Source organism: Rissa tridactyla, chromosome 8 (assembly GCF_028500815.1).
Source record: "Rissa tridactyla isolate bRisTri1 chromosome 8, bRisTri1.patW.cur.20221130, whole genome shotgun sequence".
Taxonomy (NCBI): domain Eukaryota; kingdom Metazoa; phylum Chordata; class Aves; order Charadriiformes; family Laridae; genus Rissa; species Rissa tridactyla.
The window spans coordinates 16,830,149-16,848,621 of NC_071473.1; the positions used below are offsets into that span (position 1 = coordinate 16,830,149).

At 40.8% G+C, this 18,473-nt stretch overlaps 1 protein-coding gene across 7 annotated transcripts in view; it reads right to left on the reverse strand.

Annotated features, from left to right (window-relative positions):
* Window positions 1-18,473, reverse strand: part of CREBBP (CREB binding protein) — a 96,662-nt gene that overhangs the window by 43,951 nt on the left and 34,238 nt on the right. For all 7 annotated transcript variants that reach the window (XM_054213264.1, XM_054213262.1, XM_054213263.1 and 4 more), the window contains 3 exons: window positions 16,427-16,603; window positions 7,210-7,459; window positions 6,574-6,687 (listed from right to left, as the gene is read on the reverse strand). In XM_054213264.1, coding sequence (XP_054069239.1) covers window positions 6,574-6,687; window positions 7,210-7,459; window positions 16,427-16,603 — 541 coding nt within the window. The remainder of the gene's footprint in view (window positions 1-6,573; window positions 6,688-7,209; window positions 7,460-16,426; window positions 16,604-18,473) is intronic.

Here is an 18,473-nt window from a genome sequence, read left to right on the forward strand (position 1 = left end):
GGGCTAAACATAGCAACAATAATAGCTTTTAATACAGGAAACAATAGTTGTTTTACTGAAATATTAGGAGAAGCACATGGTTAGAAAAAAAATAAATAAATCAGGAACAGAAGCCTTCTGAGACATTAACAGTATTATCTAGGCTTTCTTAAATCCTTACCCACTACGGAAACTGAGAGAATCACTGAAAAAGATACACATACTTTCAGCTTCCATCCAAGAGAAAATACGCACGTTACAGAGTCCAAACTTTTCCCTCTCCAGATGGGAATTCAACTTGATCTCACTTGCCAAAGAACTACAAATAAATACAGTCGGAGATCCCCCCTCTCCAGAATAACCAGCCCCACAGAAAACACCCTTTTTTCCCCAAGGACAACCTACAGTATTTTCAACACTGGGTTTACCATGGAAATTAGGCTTACATATGCTTACACTCTGTGGACACATTCATAATAACTTTTGAACTCTCTGATCATTTCCAAGCAAGTTTAAAAAAAAAAAAAAAAGAAAAAAAGACAGAAGCTGATTGAGATCCTATCAGTTTCATTTAAAAGAAAAAAAAAGGGACATATTAAAGAGCAACTGTATGAATTTCTTGTTGGACTTGCACATAGCACTCTGGAATTGCACAATTTAAGAGAAAGAGGACTTTATGCTAGCGCAAGCCAAGAAATAGGAAGTCTCTAGGAAAGGTTCAATACCACAAAACTTGTGGTATGCCGGAATTCAAAAGGCTTCAGAGACTGTTGTGACAGCAAAGGATCGACTCAGGAGCTAATAAAAATTCCGGCTTATTAGAAAACGAGGATGGTATTTCTCTGGAAAAGTTACAACAAAAAAACACAAAACCCATACACTTTCAGCATTGGCTGTAAATCGGAGGTGGAGATGGCAGAATGACTCTGGAGATGGTGGACTGACCACAGGTGATGGTGAATACTGGGAACAGGAAAAGGCTTCTAGCCATCCCGCTGAGGATAGCCAAGCGGTTCACCATTCCTTGGGTTTTCCTGGGGAAAAAAGCTGGCGCTGATCTTCTGAGGACTCCAAGCTTGGCTTTGGAGGTCACACTGAAGCTAAGACAGAGCCTGGAGAAGTCTCTTGCCCATGGTTCTGGGCTGAGCTTTGGCAGTGGTATCGGTTACGATGAAGCACAAGTTCAGCCCTTGTGTTAGAGCAGCTTTAGGAACCACAGTCCAGCCAATTCCAGAGAAGTCTGCTTCAGCAAGACCAGATTTCCAGATCTCAACTTTTGCCCCAGACTAAAGACTACATATAAAAACTCAGTTTGGGTGTTCATCCGAGTAGACAGTCTGAATGTCACTTTAAAAGTGACAAGATGGAGAGTGAGTCTGTTCTAAACAGAAAAAAACCCTCTATTTCTTCAGAAAACTACTCACATTATGATAAGGGGACAATGTCTGAAGACCACTATTTTGACTTGCAGTTTGAAAAGGCTAATGATCGCCAAGAAGTTCCACATGCGTGCACGTACCTATTCAAGCACAAACAACTCCCTAAAGCTGATAAACAGTCAAATGCTCAGAGTGAAGTATTCTTATTAGGGGACAGACTACATTTGTACAGCCAGCGGTACATTTATAACAAGAAAATGAGTGGCTCTGACTATTTGATCTCAGCTTTTCAATATTTTAATAATTCATTTAATAGCATACTGCTTAAGTATTTTCACAACATCAGGAATCTGATTTTGAAGGTGGGTTTTTTTTGTTTCTGTTTGTTCATTGGTTTTACATGAATGCATGACATTATCTCAATCTGTCAAGCAAGAAGATGGAGGAAGAGAGCATTAAATTTCCACACTGGACAGATCAAGTGCAAATGCAGTCCTTTCTGTGGCAGGTACCCTAGGAAAGTCAATTAAAATAAATATAGCACTGAAACAAACAGGAGTTATCACATTAGGCCGCTGCTACATGAAGCAATGTCTACTGTGATTTTTTTTAATTAACTGATGCTTTAGACATTGATGAGCTCATGACAGAAGCTACAAGGGGGAAGACAACTCTGTACAGGACTGTTCACATTCTAAATGCTTTAAAGACAACCGAGCTCCATGTGTCCCACTGTTACAAAGTCACACGTGTTTATTACGTATCTTAAGAGTGAAAGTTCAAACAAGCAGAAGTCAAGCAGCCCCAGAACTTCTTGAACAGTCCTGATGAGAGCCTCTTGGGCATATGCATTAGGATGCAATCTAAGCGATCAAACACTATCTCGTCTACAGGATTCCTGTTTCAGTGTACAAAGTAGATAATGCTGCCTTAATGAAACTGCATTCATGTCTTCTACAGGGGAACCCCTCTGCCCCTCCAGCTGATTACAATTAATTTTAAACACAGACATCCTCATGCCATTTTAAGTATGAGTCCCCAGCACTTCTCTAACCTGACCACTCCAGTGAAAGCAACGTGTTAATCCATTTTTGAGAAGTCTGACTTAAATTTTTCATTTTACTTCCAAATTCTGGAATTAAGACTCGTTCAGCAGTGTTCAAACACTCTGTCCTGCAGCTCCTGGCTCTGCTTGTTACATTCATTCTGTCTCCAAACGGCTGGAGCAAAAATTTTCCAGTAACCCTGACTCACCTCAGCACAAGCCTGTCCTGCACCCAAAATCAGGCAGGAATACAAAAGTGTATACAATCATTTAATTAAAGGCTCTATCATGAAACAAATCATGGTGTAAATAAAGATTTTACGAGCAACTTAAGGTAGTAAGCGTCAGTATTAAACTTCACCAGCAACACCATTTTAAAGTTAAGCATTAAACTAAAAGCCTTTGCGTTTTAGCATCGCATTAGTCAATGAACGGAACTTGTTAATCCGTGGGCTAACCATCTATCACGGGGCTCAGTGGAACAACTGATAGCTGGTAAGTCACCATTATGTGTGATTTCCAGCACTTGTAAAAAATAAGAGACACGTTTTGTTTGTAGATTTTACAGACAGTTACTGACAGTAAGACTTAAGCAAACTGGATTTCCTGGTTTTCTGGTTTTTACAGGAAACGGGCTCTACTGAAGAAGTTGCTGCCTACTCTTTCTGAACGTACTTCTTCCTTCCCTCCAAAGGGTCAGGTCCCAAATGCTCTACATCCAGGTCTTCTTTCATTTTTCTGCCCGTACTCAATAACCTACTGCCTCAGACAGCTAGTGCCTAGTCCTTCTTTCCATTTCCCTCATTAGAATCCCACCCCTGTCATCCCTGAGTCCACATACTCCTGAATTTCTGCCTCAGCCTTCTTTAAAATCAGATTTTTAGATGAAAATTCGTGGTTTCAGATTTAGTCTTTCTCAATCCAGCTTCTTCCTCACTGCATTTTATTTAAAATATTCCTACAAGGAAAAATAGAGGGGAGACTAACTCCACGTTCACAACTCCACCTTCCAGTCTCACTCAGCTCAACAGGGATCACAAAGATTTTTTTTAGAGTCCCCTGATCCTGGAATGAAGCACATCAAGCACACTGCATGAGGATGGGCCAGGTCATAATAAATGGTGAGCACAGCAAACTTGTCACCACCTGTGGGGCTGCCAGGGGAAGCACAGCCAGTAGCTGTTTGGTGGCACAATACACACCTGCCCAGCTCAAGTATGTTCATGACATCGGAAATCTTCAGAAAAATAACTGTTAGAATGGAGCTATAAAGCTAGCAAATTTATCAAGTGTTTGTAAAAGTTTATAACTCAAATTGTGAAGGACTCAGCAGGGAAGAAGAAGTACTTCCTAACAAAAACAACCCTCTAACCCCAAAACATTTCTACCACATTTTAAGTCATTACTTCAAAACACAGGAGTCACTGGCCTATTCAAAAGAAAAGCTTAATATTTCAGCATGTCCAAAAGTAACTTTTTCAGTTTCCCCCTACCCTCCCAGCGGCATACATGGTAAAACACAGAAAGAGCCACGGAGAACAGAAAGTTTCAAACGTGTCCCAACACGTCCTATTAACAAGTCACGTTACTATCAACAAATATAATAAAAGACAGTTCAGGATTACTTTAAAAAAAACCTCAAAACACATGGAGTAAGATACCTGTAAAGAAACAGCTCCATGGTAATAACCTAAAACTTCTTTCTGCGGCACACAGAGGGAAACCCCCAAGGAGTAGGAACAGATAGTGACAAAGAGCACGCACGCCATTGCACATGGAGGGGTGGAAGGAAGCCACCATATCGCAATGTTCCCCAAGTGCTCAACTGCAGAAGTTTCTAAAAAAATCGGCACGCTTTGAAGGAGCCACTTGAAAGCCCAGCACAGATACAACAGGCCACGAAACAGCAATGGTGAAATAGGCATAAGCACAGAAAGGAAGATTCTAGGACTCAAGGCCTTTAATGACCATCGTGTGGTCATTCATTCTGTAAGGACAACAGCCTGACAAAAGTAACGCGGGTCACTACACTTCTCACTTCTTTTTCCCTTTCTAGACGTTCTCATCATATTCTGTCATACGCAGACACGCCCCCTGCCCCCAATTTAGTAGATGCTATAATTATTTATTCCTAAGAGAGCCAACATTTTCTTCAAGTCTTAAACAAACCTATCTTATGTTAGTTTTCACCCGATCAGGCATGGCGTTTTCAAACGCACATATTAATGTAAATCATTTGACAAACGTTTTTGAACACCTAAAAAAGGGGTATCCTTTATAATATAGCTAAACAAGTATTTTTAGCGTTCATCTTTTACCTTCAAACAAACCACAAAGTGTTACGTGTATGACTCAGAGACATCACCCAGAACAAAGAACCTTGCACCTCAGCACATTAAATTGCAAATTTTCATGGTTACTACCACTGGATTATTGATTAACTGAATAGATTTCATATTTATCTGCCCCACATAGAATCATAGGGTTGGAAGGGACCTCTGGAGATCATCTAGTCCAACCCCCCTGCCAGAGCAGGGTCACCTAGAGCAGGTTACACAGGAACACGTCCAGGTGGGTTTTGAATGTCTCCAGAGTTGGAGACTCCACCACCTCTCTGGGCAGCCTGTTCCAGTGCTCTGCCACCCTCAGGGTAAAGAAGTTCCTCCTCATGTTTAGGTGGAACTTCCTATGTTCAAGTTTGTGCCCAAACATGCAACAAGAGAGCCAAACTCCACACTTATCCATCGTAATTCTGTTGTATTCAAACAACATCCTATTTGATCCCCTAATAAAATTAATTTTAAGGGCTGTTCTTGTTCAAGTGCCTTCTCTTTTGACAAGTTGTATGAACGACGTAAAAACAAATACTGCACAAACTACTTTTCTACAGCAGCTTGTATTGAAAAAAACAATTCTGTTGTGCTAGATGTTGTTAGCACTTTGATAACAACTGTGTAATAAGGATGTTATGCACAAATGGACCATGTCATATTAAAAAGCAAAGCTTTCAACACTTTTTTTGAAGGCCAAACATAACTAATCACTTGCAACAAATTACTACCCTCAACACACAAGATGTATCTTGTTTACCAAGGAGAAGTTTGGTAAAATGAAAACAAAATCCTTACCTCTGAGCAGCTCTATATTTACAATTTTTTCAGTTTTGGAAGGAAAAAACACCCTCCTGAAACTATGAGAGCATCCTCAATGGATAATTTGGACAGTCTTACCAGCTACTCTCTCCTCTACCTTAATCTCACCTAACCCAGGAGCTCTGTGCTATCCTCCAAAGTTTATTAGTGTTCACCACTGCAGTCTCAGCCTAAATGGAAATTAGCAGAATGCTTCCAACACACTTCAAATGCACAAGCTTCGCAAGTCCTCCAGCTATTTTCCATTTCTTAACCCTTATTTAAATATACTTAGGCATAACATTACTTAAGACTTCTAGAACTGCTGCACCTATGCTGTAAGATGTTCTACCATGGCATCTTTTCAAAGGATTTGATGAGAAGCAAACCTACCAACCTATGTTCAGTATTTTCTGTTTCAGAGCAAGAGGGAAGAAATGCACTAGGAACTGACCATCCCCAAGCATCAGTAACAGCTAAGCTCTCATAAAAAACAGGCATGGGCAAAACCACTCTGATTTGCAGAACTTCAGCTAGTCTATACCAGCATTAAGTACACTTAATGATTAAGACACCCAGACCAGATCTTTTTGTGCATAAGAATTTATTTTTTTACAAACATTTTTGAATATTCTTAAGCACTAGCTTGTTGATTTGTTTCTAGCAGCAAGGAAAATAATCAAGTAGCTTATATCTTCCCCAAAACTCTACCTACATCCAAAACTGCATTAGAACTGGAATCTATTGCTCTGCTTCACAACAAAAGACCAGGTAGAAGTTGCCACACCTTTTAAAAACAGATGTGTGCTTAATCTGAGACTTTCCCTTTTCAATTACTGTGTATTTAAGTAATAAATTGCACTCAATGATCAGAAAGGAGAATTCACTACATTAATCCTTATACAAGATTATTAAACAGCTATTAAGTTTGTTGGGACTTGGAACACCAACTGTCAAAGTTTATTCTTACACTGCACATTTGATCAACTTTAGTTTATCTGTATAATTCCATTGTGACAGCAGTAAAACAACTACTTACGTTGTTGATTTCTTTTGTCACTGGCGTTTTTCAAAGGAAGGCACACAGGACAGTCGTGCCGAGTACAGTTCTTCCAGTGGGAGATGATTTGTCTCGAAGATGCACAATGAGCAACTGGAACAAGGAAAAGCAACAGAATTATAGTCACTCCTTGGTTAACTGGTTTTGAATTAACTCATCTAATTTTTTAGAGCAACTCTATTTTCTCTCCTTTACCAGTGATAGTGTACATTTAACTAAACACAGCTAAATGCAACTAAAATTTTTTGGGACACACCAACAACACCATAACAAATGAAGGAAACTAGTACTAAAATCTAAGACAAAGACATGGTGGATATTACACCTTCTGTATACGACAGAGGAGACGGAAAAGACCGCTTGCAAGGCTACATTAGTACTATCCTACTTCTAAAGGGCAAAAATTGCATTCTGTTTTCTAAACTGACAACTGTGAAGAGAAACCGGGCAAAGGTAATGAAAAAGGGAGCAGCTCTTTAATTAAAGAACCAGTTTTGTCACTCATTTGTACCAGGTGTAAGGATCTTCTTGACAAGAAGGGAAAGGCTGCTGACAAATATGCAAGAAACCTTACACAGCTCATTTGCAAGAGTAGCTTCAGCAATGTGCTCTCACCTTGACAGGCCTTCCCAGCTTGACAGTGTGTCATGTGGTTGAGGACGTTCTTCATGGTTCGACAGTGCGGGAGAGCACAGGCCCGCACCTCTCCATTCGCTTGCTCACGCCTCTGACATTTGTGAGCGTGAAGCAGCAAAACCAACTGCTGCTGGATCAGTTTGCGCTTCTCTGGATCTGCTGTTGGTCCAGTTGCCATTGCCTGCGTCGGTACGATCCCCACTTGTTGTACTTGGGTTTGCATCTGGGACTGAGAGAACAGATAGTTTAGCGTCACATTTGCTAGTCTCAATTCTCATCTTGTATAATAATTTGAGTATCACAAGACTATTTGCCAAGCATTCTGCTACGACTGGCTACAATGATTATTACGCCAGTCTCTGTAGCACTCTCAAACATTTCTATTCTAACAATGGAACAGCAAAAACGTACTGAGAGGTTCCTCTGTTAAGACATTTACAAACAATTGTTTAAGTAACAAGACATCCAAAATCTGGTTTATTAGACAGATCCTAATTTCAACAGGAATGAGCTCTTACCACACTTGGAGGTGGAATTCAAGTCTGTTTAGTGTTATATTTTCCTATTAAAGGTTTTATACACTTCAATCCTAGTTTCTTGTCCCCAACAGAAAGAGGAGTCCAATGGGAGACGACAGTCAAAATTATGACTGCCTCTATGTATTACAGTGAAAAACAGATCTGATTTTCCACGCCTAAATTAATCTTTCCTCTCACGAGTGAGTGCTGATATTCCCTTCCTAGAGAAAATTTCCAAGGTAAGAGGTATACAGTTTTCTCCCAGAAAGGGTCACCCAAATTTGGATTGTATTATGCCTACTGAAGTGAACTAGAGTTAACTACAAAAGGTTGTCTCAGCTTGTAAAAATCTGCTGTTTTATTTCCAGCATCCATTCTTTAAGGACACACTTCTGTACCAACGCCCGAGCCCTGCCTGACAGGCTCTGCATACCCACAGAGATGTTCAGTCTGAGACACAGCTCCTAACGGTGCAGAAGAGGAACAGTTTCCTTAACGTGTCATTTCTTCAGCACACATTTAGAAGCTTTTCTACCAACTTCTTGGACCCTTGAAGGACAACAAATATAGAAACCTGGTTTTCAAAATTAAACACATCCACAACCTGCAACGACTCCATGAGCAGGAGCAGTTATGGGACTGCAAAAATGCTTAAATCTCTGTGATTTGCAGCCTGAATTAATCTCATGGACAAACATGAAACTGTCCCAAGAATCACTTTGATTATGCACCGTAAATACAGGTTACCACAGAAAAGCTCACCAACTTCCAAGCTACCTAAGGAAAAATGAGCCATTAAAGGCACTTACAAATAGAATATAGCAAGAACAGGATTATACTGGGGAGTCCAGAGAGGACAGACAGTTCATAGTGCTGTCTATAGAACTACTGACCAAAGCTTGCTTACTACATTTAAGGAAAATCACAGTTAAGAGACAAAATACAGCATTTAAAGCCTGCTCTGCTTTTGACCTTTGAGAAGGACTCCCCAGAAAATCCCACAGCCTACAAAACGGAGCACGTAACAGCAAACCCCCTCCTTTTCTTAGGTCAACAAAAGGTTCCCTGGCACAAGTTCTCACTACTCCAGCAGCAAGTTTTGTCCTCAGATTTAAAACCTGATGTGCATGTGGCAAAGAGCTAGCTTTTCTTCTGCAGAACGAAGCACACGAGATCAAGTAGAAAACACAATGACTGGTATTTGATGGAGGAGGTGGGAACTCTGCCACTGATAATGATTACAGTAAGTCTTAAACAACGAGGAACTGCTGCATCTGTTTGTCTTGAGCTTGCAAGAAGAAGAGCAATAAAGGAAAGTGGGTGAAGGAAACCCATCCCCTTATGCTCCCACTGCATTCAGCTGAAATTAAGTCTTCCATTTCTTCTGTGAACAAATCCACAGGAGCAGACAGGTTTTGCTGAAACAATTCTTGGGTCACAAATAGGAAACAATTAGTTTGGCCAATCTGCAGAAAAATACAGAGACTATGCCAAAGAAAATCTTGTTGGAAGCGATGTTTTCATCCCAGTCAAAGAATTGTTTCCCAAGCCAAAGTTCTCCTTTTGTTACTACCCTACCAGTTAACAGACATGACTACAGCTGTATCAGCACAGACACCCTGACCCAAAAGGATTTATTGAAGATTGAGTATCAAAAAAGCAGAATCATGGAGTATCAGTAGTTAGAAGAACAAGCAGTCTTGGTCCAGATGAGAGTGTCTGCAGGTAGGCACAAAAAAAGAACTTGGAATACTACCTAAGCTCTACAGAGTTATGTTGGTCACTATCTTAACCTTGTAACATCCTAAACCTGCAAATATAACGAATGATCTCTCCATGATCTATCTTACTTTCAGGACTGTTGACTATTTGAGAAAGTTGATCTCTTCCCTGTTAGTTTGTCTTTTAAGACCAGTGGTCTGCAGGACCAGTTCAAAACGGGAGGCATGCTAATGCACTGCAGTCACGCCAAAGCTGCGTAAATCCTTCATCAACCACAGAGACCATTCCACTCCAGAACAAATGGGAGGCTTCACGTTGCTTCACCTGAATAACTAACAATTTTCTGGATGAAGCTGGAAATTCAGACACTTCTACTCCCACAGTTAAAATAAAGATGGTAGCTTCACTAACCAGTTTTCTAGAAAGCAAGTAATACAACACTTTTACAGTGTAAAACAGCTATTAATACCATTTAAAATTATGGAAACTATATTCACACAGGAAGATAGTTCTGCCCTGTCCCTATTCTGAAGGGCAAAAACTTCCTGTGCTTCTGGGCAGCACAAATGCAGAAGTATCTCGTCTTCACAGACTTGGATGGACACGAAGTTCCCTGTCACGTTTACTTTACTGAGATGACCAGTAATTTCATTGTATTAGGACAAATCCTGCATTTTAAAAATGCCTTTTAGGTCTTTAAGACATGTTTGCAATCAACAGTGGACCTTTGCGAGATAATTAAGAATCCACTGGCACAAAGGATTACTATTTTGATACAGGTGTTTGTTTTATAGGCCTTCCCTCACCCTAACCAGAAGTCACGCAACACTTCATACTTAGTGTTTTTCTCAGCTGGTCGACATCTTGGACTAGAGAAGGGATGTTATTTAATAGTGACAAGAGATTTTTAACGTGTCATACACATTATGGGCACATCCAGTCTATCAATTAAGGTGTTCAGAAAACAACCCTTGCAATGTCTGCAGAAAGCAAGGCTGCATCCCACCTTCGCTCATGCATGAGTATGTAGGGTGAAACACACCCAAACCTCTTGAGTTCCCCTTCAATCACGGGCTTAGGGGGTGATCTTGAGGGTTGCTTTCAGAGAAGGGATAGTGGGCACAAAGCGAATACATGCATGAACTGTAAATCTCAAAGAACACTTCTAAATAGCAACGTTTCTATCTGAATTAGGTATTCACAGTGATATCAACTCCAATCACATACCCTGCACATTTACATTAAGATTGAAAGGAGTCCTTCCTGCAAATAGGAACTGCAAGAATGCTCTAACAAGCGTTGAATGTGCTCTGAACAGCCCAGAAGCACTGTTCTCTCACAAAACTGCAAGGAGGGCTCCAGCAGCAGCTATCTGATGGCATCAAGAAAGAATACATTTCTCAGCGCAGTCACTTAACGAAGCCAGGCTTTCTCCAGTGACTACCAGAGCTTCACTGTGAAAGCGACACAGAACCCGTTTACACTTTTTGTAATTCACTCTGATACTCTCCACGCGGATGGCAGTTTCTCTGGTTCCACCAGTTACCATGAACAGCCATGGTCTCAACAGCCTGGTCCTATCCATAGAGGAAGAATCCTTCTGACACCAGGAATGTGAAGGTCTGCTTTAGCTTGAGAAGTCCATGCACACACAGAACAATCTGACAGGAGTGGAAGTACTACAAGCACAAGCACTTGCGCCCAATAACCCTGCATTTTCTCATCCAAGTAGCAGAAGGAATCAGAACCCGAGTCTTTCTTAAAGGTAACACTTCTGGAGTTTCATCTCCTTGTCTTTATAAGCTTCTGATTTGAAGGACCAGCAAACGACAACAAACATGAAGAAACACGAAGAAGTATTTCAAAGCAACAAAAAGGAACAAAGCTTGATATAGGAACCTGCAGAGTCCAGCTCTCACATACAGGAAATTAAGTGAACAAAATTTTAAGAGAGCTTTATATAGAATTTACTGGGTGATAAAACAGACTGAGATCAACATTAAAAATCCCAATCTGTGGATAAGAGACAAATGAGAAGTTTTAAGCGAAGGAAAGCCACTCTGTCAGAGTGCTGGCTATGGAGTATTTCACCTCAACTGTTGGAAGAGAGTAAGAAATGGCAATGGATATTCTCCACCACATATTGTCATACAGGGAGGATGGAAGAGTGGAACATGAGCCAGAGCACTGGGGAAAGAGCAGGTCCTCTATTTCAGATCGCTTTTGCCAACCTGGCACCAAGGCAGAACAGGGATGCCTGCTTTGCTCCTAACATAGTAATATAGTTTTTCCAGCAATGGACACTATCTGTTACATTTGTTTCCAGGTCTTTTCTTTTAGAAGACAGTGGCTAAGCAACATGGACAAGAGCTTTTCCCAGCTGTTTGCTGGGCTGCTGCTCCACTTCAAATCATGTGGGATTTTCTTGAGGAAGAGGAGCGAACACGCCTGGAAAGAGAAATTTTCAGAGTGCAGGTCAGGGCAGGCACAGGGAAGGTGAGCACAGGGAAGAGCAGGCCCACCAGAGGCTGGGAGACTGCAGAGGAGATTGGCAAGCAGACACACGGCATGCCTCTGGGGTGACCGTCCTGCGGTGAAAGAGAAGACCGAGTTTGCTGTAAGACAGGGAAAGAAAAAAGAAAAAAAAAAAAAAATCACTGAAAGGTTAAGAAAGCAAGCCTTCCTCACTGTAAGGACCTAATAGAGATTCTTCATAAAGCCTTTTTATTTCTGGTCTCTAAAATAAAATATGACTTGTCTATTTTAAGTAGCTACAGTTCTAATTAAACCTGATCTCCCAGTTTAAAAGCTTTCTTCCTGTCTCTAGGAGGTCTGCAGCAAGGCACACCTAAGACATCCTCATCCCCCAGTCATCGTCTTCCTCTCTTCTCGTCAAAATCTGCTAATAAAGAAACACAAAGGATGTGAAAAGAAACAGAGAAACAAGGAGGAACAGAACATAAATCTCGAGATGTAGTTTAGTAAGAGACTGGGGAAAAAAAATGCAAGAGAAGATGTGTGCCTCCAATTCTAAGTCAAGAGAACCGAGGAGAAACAATTTCCTTTGCTTCCAAAAAGTACTATTCTCTCAACTCCATCTGCTGGTCATAAGGATAACTGTGAAACCAAGCTGGTGTCTGCGAGCCAAACTTCACACATTGTACTCCTAACCCATGTAGAAATCCTAGATTTACTGGTGTGTCCATGAAGAAACCACCCATCACCACCCTTGGAATGTGTAGCACTGCAGGCACCGCAAAGATTCAGCAAGTCTGATGGAAAAGTCTAACGGGGTTCCCCACACTGACAGCACATCGCGGAGTCTGGGTACTCCAAGCACAAGAGGCTCCTGGCTCCCGTACAGGTTGCACACTGCGCTGAGCGCCAAAGAGCAGGGCACGGCCCCCTTCCACAGTCCAGAGATTTTGCGTGATCTCACCACAGCGGAGTGCTGCCAATCACGCATCCAACAATTTAGGTGACACTGAATCTCAGCAGTGTGTCACCAAAACTTCCAACATTTTTTCTTTTAGAAACTCAAGATTTCAAGCTGTTCATTCTGTAAGGAAAACTGATCATATTCCGTAACAGTCGTACAAAGCAAAAGCTAATATGTTGTTCCAATACGTACTCAGGAAAACAAAACAAACAAATCAATCCATCTGGCTGGCACTGAAAATTAATACCTTAAAGCTGACCTTTTAATCATATTAATACCATAAGGTTTGTTACTTCTTTCCTAATTAAAGGGATTAAATCAAATGTGCTTCTTAGGGTCTAGTGTAAGGTCATGCTCGGAACAAGGGCTGGAAGATGCACTAATGCTTCTGAGAACCACTTCATTTGGGAGGCGGGGGGGAGAGACTGTGTTGTTCTTAAGAGAGAGTGGTCGCCTGAATCTGGATTAAAAAAATAATCCACTGCTGCAGCAGAGGTTCATCCTGGCTGCCAGCGTGAGGGTTGTACCTAGCAGTGGGAAAACTCCTGGCTAGCGTTTGGGACCGGGGTGCCACGCCGAATGATGCTTAGAATAATGTGGGTTAAGAAACATACTCATCTTATGCTTTATTTTTGCAGTGTACACTTAAGGTTACAGAGAAAGTCAAAAGACTGAAAGGAGGACTACTTTCGGGACCAAGGGGTCTTAAGACAATGGCTGCACCTTTACTTCCTCTTCTCCTATTCAGATATTCTTAGTGGTAACCAAGGTGTTTAACGTCATGCTTGAATCTGGTTTCCTGCCTCAGACATGCCACACATAACCAATGTTTTCACTCATATGGGTCTCTCTCTCACATGGAATAGTACTTTTGGGGACCTTTAAGATTAGGGTAGTATAGAGGGCTGGTTCAGCAAGATATGTGGTTCCAATCATCTCACAAAAAACCCTGGAGGTTTTTTAAAAAGATGTACTTGGTATTTTGATTGCTGTAATAGATGGAGTCTGACCCGATCTTCCACAGGTTTGTTTTTGACAGACAGTAACATAACGCTATGCCATTTTCCGCTTCCCTCCTGCCTCCTTCAGGAAACAGGACAGACCACGAGCAAGGCCAAATACATTAAATCAAACCACCATCTCTAAAGCATCGTGGGCCATAGCAAACAGCGAAGGGATTGCAGCAAGAAAGCATGGCGTAATAGTTCAAACACTGCAACTCCGCTCTGGGGAACTGCCTCTGTCACAAGCAACTTTTCACAAGTTTGGGTCATATTTTAGTTGCCCAATGTGACACGGACACCACTCCCATGAGTTGTGGGAGCACACATCTAATCCATGTGAATGTTATTTTACCCTTAGATAATGCCTTAACATATGAAATGAGGAACGCTTTAGCAAGCCAGAGCCTACAAACCTCAAGTTCAAAGTCAGCAGATTCTTCCAGGCTTACTCTTTTTGTGCCCCTCAGCCTCGTATTTAAAACTGGGGCAGCACATCTGTATCTCAGAGAAGCACTGTGAAAATTAACTAATCCAAAGTATATGCCCGCTCCAGTGATGACTACCACAGAAAAGACCATTTGGAAAAGACTGGGTGAATGAAATATATTACTACATACAGTCATCAAGGCCCACAGCTACACACGGAGCAGCAGAAATAGGACAAAATGTTGACTATATGCTCTTTCAGAGGGCACTGTTCATATTGTATGCCAAATAAAGCAAAGTCCCTGTGGAAGGAATAGCGTATGGCCATGTATGTAATATTACCAAATAATTACACTGCCTTACTCACTGCTGCCAAGGAAAGGTTAAATTTTAACAAGTCTGACATTTCCTTTTAAATTCTTGGCTTAGCAATAAAAATGTTTAGACGGAAACTTCAGTTTTTAAAGATGAAAGTTCCACCCCCATCGGGACCTAAATTTAACCACCACATGATCCATGAGCAGGGCTGACACCTTTTGGCTCAACGGTACCGATGTCTATTGGTGGAACTGGCTATTACTCTCCATGTTGGCTTGAGGGAGAAAAAGATATATTGAACATACAAAGCTTTTGACACTTGAGAAACACAGAAAGATGGTTTTGATCGTCCTCTCAGAAGACAACTGGTATTTTTTACATTTTAACGAAACTACAGTTGATAGTACTGGGAAAGTAAGTTTCCCTTAATTTCCTCTGTCTCTTGGACAAGATGGGAGAAAGGAAACTGAAAGTTTCCTCTTTTACATCATCCCCCACCAGACAAGCCCTGATGGCAAATCTCTTTCTTATTCTACTTGAACATCTGCCATTCCATCCTATACTAGTAAGCGAGTACGTTAAGATTTAGGCTTCCCAAACCCTGACATTCAAACGAGCACAAAACTGGGCTTCAGAATCATTCAGTCCCTGAGATGAATACAGCACTTCGATCAGATTTGCAGGTTTCTCTGCAGAATCAGGGCAATAATTCATTTGCTTTACACTTGATCCAAACTCAAAGTATTTTAAAAATAAAATTAGAATAGTCACGCAGCAAACTGTCATTTACAAATATTCTGCACGAGTGCAAGTGGTATTCTGAACATGGTCTTAATCCTAGTCACCAGCTCCTTTCCATAATCGTAAGGAGTAAATGACAGATGATATTAAACAAAGATTTCACAGTGCAACTAAAGGAAAATTAGTTTCCCTCCCTCTAAAATAATGAGAAAAGAGGAAGTATATTACATCCCGTTCCATCTCATATAGAGCCTTGTTACTGACAGGCAGGTAGCAAACTCACTGATGGAAGGACAAGCATTGCTTGTGCCAAAAAATAGCTGGTTCTCTAGTTAAAGTAAAAAATAAGCAATTTGCATCTTATGGAAGGTTTTACAAGTTTCTATAGTAACTGCTATCACGTATAAGAATATGAAGTGCAACAAGCTGGAGTTTCCATAGAAACGACACAAGCAGTTTGATTAATACGCAGACATACTGAGACAAACGGGAATATTTAATTTCACTTTATAACGAAAACTCTAGTAAACAGAATACTACAAACTTGGGCAAGGTATCCTAATAAGAAGTATTCTCATAAGCTCATGAGCTGCAAGTCACGCACAATATAAACTGAGAAGCGTGTGGCGTGTTTACCGTATCAGATTCAAAGGATATGAAAGCTACTTTTTAGTTTCAGGAGTTCGATGATGTATCCAACACATTCTAATTGGTTTAGGAATTTAAACCTACAAACAGCACTTACAGAGACAACATTTTCATCTGGTTTGGAACTAAGTGTACAAAATGAAAGGATGTAATGTAATCCTTATAACAAAACACTGTGATTGCTTGTAAAGTTAAAATCACGGCATAAAAATGTACACAAACTTTCTACATGCACTGCAGAGCGGTTTCAGGAACCATGGGGCAAATCTGATGTTTAAATGACCATAGAACAGTCATCCACTAAACGTTGCAGAAACCGTATCACCCGAGAATTTAGAATGTGTTATCAAGACATAACGAATAAGGCAGGTACAACTCACCATATTTGGCACACTGGTGACGGGAGTACTCTTGATGTCGGCAGGAAAAGGAGACAAACTATTCGCCATGCCTGGCTTGTTTGGTAACTGAGGATTCACTCCTGTAGCTCCCATCTGCTGCCCTCCAGTTTGACTGAAAGGCTGCCCAAAGGGACTAGTGTTGCCTGCCATTCCCATCTGGAAAAGAATGAATGAAATTATCATTTCCTTGATTCCAAAGGTACATTAAAAGAGAAAAAAAGAAAACATAAGTCAAATATCCATCTTTGCATTCACAGAGACCAAATTCCGGTTTAAGTTGCTCAATATTAAATTCTCAATTTCACAACTTTAATCAAATTTAAATTAAATTTTTTAAAAAACTTCTACAAATTTTACACAGCTGTGTGTCTGCAGTCTTGCAATTCAACTTCCAAAAATCATTGTGCAAACGCAAAGGAGAAACCAAGATTATCCTTCCCAATCCACACTGACAGAAATTACTTTTTCCAACACTGCAAAAACTTCTGAAAACCAAACAAACCTCAAATCCTGTAACACTTTGTGCATTCTGTGCACAGAGCATGACTTTGTAACACAGACTAGATGGGAAGGGAGGGCAATATATATAGAGGCATCTAACAAATGTTTATCTACTTATGTTTTGGTACTTGAGGAAAAATGTCTGAACAAAAGGACATCTAAGGCCAACACCCTTGACCAATCACACCCCCAAAACTCCTTAAGAATAGAAGCAGAAATACGACTCCCCCAGAAAGAGCGAACTCTCCATCCAAAGAGCCATCTCGCCTGAGGAACAGTCTCCCAAGAGAAGCGATGAAACCTCTATTACTTGTGCCAGTTAATATTACATTGGACAAAAGGTCCTGAAAAGTATTTCAGCAGGAATTTACTTCTTTCAAAGAGAATGACTAAGACTAGGATTCTCCCTCCCCCTGCCAAATAAAGAGGAAATAAACGCTGACAGATGATGTTTGTGTTCCCCCCTGCCCCGCACTGGGAGGATTTCTCGATGACTTTATCACCTGTCAGAATGTCTTAAATATAAATCCAACCACTGAGCGAGTCTTTATTTGAAATACTAAATCCTATTTTTCCCTTCCTTTGACCTCTCCAGCCCTTCCTTATACAACACACTGGTTTTCCATGGTCCCGGTCTTTTCACTTCCTTTACCAGCAGGGATTCAGGAGGACTATTCTGGCGGATGGAAGAGGGATCGCGCACGTTGTCGTCGTCAGCTTATCAGTGTAACAGCCTCCTAATTGCTCAGTGGTTGCTTTTTCATGCTTACAGGAATCGGACTGAACGACCAGTTGATGAGGCACTGGTTAAGAGCAGTAAATTATGTCGGGGCAGAGTCCAATAAACAGAATTTGACTGTGCCGTCCTCTTTGTCAGTGTACTTTGTACACTCGGGTTGCAGAGAGCTGGCCCAGCCGCACTCGAACGAAGTAGCTTTACGTTAGGAAATACTCCCTTAACCCGCATCCTGCGGAGCCACTGCTGCCAGATTCAGGCCTTTTTCCACCGGACAAAATGTTACATCTTTACAAAAGAATCTGACCCACTATATCCACATTAAAAAAAGAGAAAAACTGTTACTTGGCAAGGTAAGAGGTGATCATGTATGTGCTGTGTGCCAGAGTAAAGCTGAATAATTCAAATAGCATATTAGACCAAAAAAACCCAATTGCTTAACAGCGCCAAGAGCTTAGTAATTAAGACTGCTTTTAAAGAAAAGTGGTATTGATTACTATCACATTGCACAAATACCAAGAATTTTATTTTCTGTGTTTCTGTGTTTGTTTTGTAGGACTGTATGTTCAAAGAAATTAGTTTTTTAAAATTATTAGTTATTACAGCATGGGTTTTGGCAGCTTTTCTCTGAAGAACTAATAGCAAAGTATTTAATAAACCTGCACACTCATCTTAACCCACTACTTCATACAAGGTATGAGACAGCGTCATGAGATATCTACAGCTATTCATTAACACCATGCTGGTCTATCAGATTAACAGTGAAGAAAGTATCTGAATCTAAAAGTG